Raw genomic sequence first — 2,247 nt, 5'->3', positions numbered from 1 at the left:
AGCGCCGTTCCGCTCTCTTTCCCCCCCGCCCCTTTCTCTCGCTCCTCCCTCCGCGAGGTTTCCTCAAACCCCGCGAGGTTTCCCCGTCGCCATCTTAGTTGTTCCGGCGGCGGCGGCGGCCAGTGGCTGTGCGGGAGTGGGGAAGAGAAGCGTAGAGGACCAGTCGTTGGTGGGCGGCTGGCCGGCTGAGGCCTTGCCGGGAAAGGGGGTCTGGGGCGGAGAAGGGGAAGAGAGGGCCGCGGCTTCTACAGGCCCGGGCTCAGCCGTCCGCTCCGGGGCGAGGCTTCCGCGCGGCCGTCTGCGGATCCGTCCGCCGTACCTGGTGCCGTCCCCGCCCCTTTCTTGGCCTGGGCCCCGGGCCCTGGCTGCCACCTCTGCCATTGCTGCCTGGGGGAGGCGGGGCTCGGGCCGCTCTGGATGGTGGCGAAAATGATCATAGAAAACTTCGAGGCGCTGAAATCCTGGCTCAGCAAAACCTTAGAGCCCATGTGAGTAAGCCAGTCTCTCTCCCCCCCCCTCCGTTCCCGACGTACAGCAGGGAACCCGTGCACGGGAGGCTCGTAGACGCGTCGCCGCGGATATCGACGGAAGCCTGTGGGCCCCCCCATTTTAGGTAGCTGGTGTGCACCCCAGCAGTGCAGTGTTCGTGCAGCAGGGGCGCCAAGGGTAGCCGTACAACCTTTCTCCTTGAAGTCTGGCTTTCTGCGTGCAGGGATTTTCTCCCCCCCTTAACGTTTCCGTTTGTACGGAGGAGCATTTTGACATGCAAGCCCCCGCTTGGAGCAATGCCTCCTCTAAGCTGTGGAGTTTTGTGAGCAAAAATTCTACTTTGTGAGCTGCTGGCATTAAAGTTGCGAGTGGGCGATTTGGCTGCTGCGTCAACTAGTTTGCTCTGGAGCGATCCTTCCTGAGCTGAGACAAAAACGTGTGAGCCGGAGGCTAAAAAACGGTGAGCCACTCCCACTAACTCAGCTTAGAGGGAACACTGGCTTGGGGTACATTCCTGATACACCTTGAACACGCGATGCTTCCTTCTACTGAGTCTGTGGAGCTCTCCATCTTCAGGACCTCTGCTACCCTGTCCTATTAAATGGAAAGGGCAGGGATTGAATCTGAGTACTACTTCTGTGTTATACAGATGCTCTCCTGCAAAACCACTCAAGTTTACCCCACTGTGAGAGCTGTGCCATACACATGGTTGCTGAAAATCGCCATTGGCCCTCAGTCAAAGATTCACTGTGTCCCCACAGTCCCACATAGATGCAACGAACATGAAATTGAGCAAACTTCAGAGGATGGCGGAAGGCCTGGCATAATCTGGTTCACGGGGTCGCGAAGAGTCAGACTCGACTGTGTGACTGAACAACAACACAGTCCCACACCACTTAGACCCAAACATCAGAGAAAAAAATCACACGTATAGCTTGCAGGGCCCCTGGAATGTTTTCCTTCTCACTGAAAGGAATTGGTGATGCAGCGCAGAAGGGTGGTGTGTGCTTTTTTAACGTCTGTGCCTTGTTTAAGAAGCTATTTAATAGCTCATTTGTCATGATCATAATATATATGTACACTCCCATGTTTTCAAAGGCTCCAGTGCACGTTTTTATAGGTATGAGTGTTAAATGGTTGCATTCAATGTTTTTTGTGCGTAGGAGTGTTAAAACTTTATGGAATGTACAAATAACCGATTATTTATGTGTGTAGTTTACTGTTGTTGTTTTGGTTATTTGGGTGACGCTTAGACCTTGTTAGTTTCCATAGATGCTGTTTTATAGGTGTACCCTGTGCTGCTACTGTATTTCCCATACTGTGTTTTTCAGATTTATGTAAAGATGACTGTGACCAGGAAATGAAAAGCAGGAACAAGTAATTTTTTAAAAGGTCAATGGCAGATGAATTCTTGCTTGGTTGGGATTCCAAGGGGAATCAACAATAGCTTGCCTAAGTACCTATTTAATGACATTGCTTGCTTTATTTCTTCATTGTTTTGTGTATGCAGGATAAACAGCAGAGCTTGAGTGTGCAGCTTGGTTTGATTTGGGGCTTTGTCATCCTCACCTGTTAGTGTGGAGTACCCTCATATTAAAGTATGTGTAATGGTTTGCTTGCTCTGCAGGCCGCAATGAAGGAACCATCATATGTGCCAAAGTTTGGTGCTGGAGTAATCAAAAGAAGAGGGTAGTTTTTGCATTTTAACGTAACAGTGGTGAAAACAATGTGGAGGAAAATATTTGTTGTTCGAACAAT

The 2,247-nt window shown here is 50.7% G+C and overlaps 1 protein-coding gene across 2 annotated transcripts in view; it reads left to right on the top strand.

The window, feature by feature from the left end:
* The first annotated feature begins 120 nt into the window (after positions 1–120).
* Positions 121–2,247, top strand: part of RBM26 (RNA binding motif protein 26) — a 64,355-nt gene continuing 62,228 nt past the window's right edge. For both annotated transcript variants that reach the window (XM_015414436.1, XM_015414435.1), the window contains exon 1: positions 121–488. In XM_015414436.1, the coding sequence (XP_015269922.1) occupies positions 418–488 (71 nt within the window). In that variant the 5' untranslated portion in view covers positions 121–417. The remainder of the gene's footprint in view (positions 489–2,247) is intronic.

This window comes from Gekko japonicus, unplaced genomic scaffold (assembly GCF_001447785.1).
Source record: "Gekko japonicus isolate JY-2015 unplaced genomic scaffold, Gekko_japonicus_V1.1 scaffold249, whole genome shotgun sequence".
In the NCBI taxonomy this organism is placed as follows: domain Eukaryota; kingdom Metazoa; phylum Chordata; class Lepidosauria; order Squamata; family Gekkonidae; genus Gekko; species Gekko japonicus.
The sequence above is the reverse complement of the archived record's forward strand: the minus strand, read 5'-3'. Positions and strand labels throughout refer to the sequence as shown.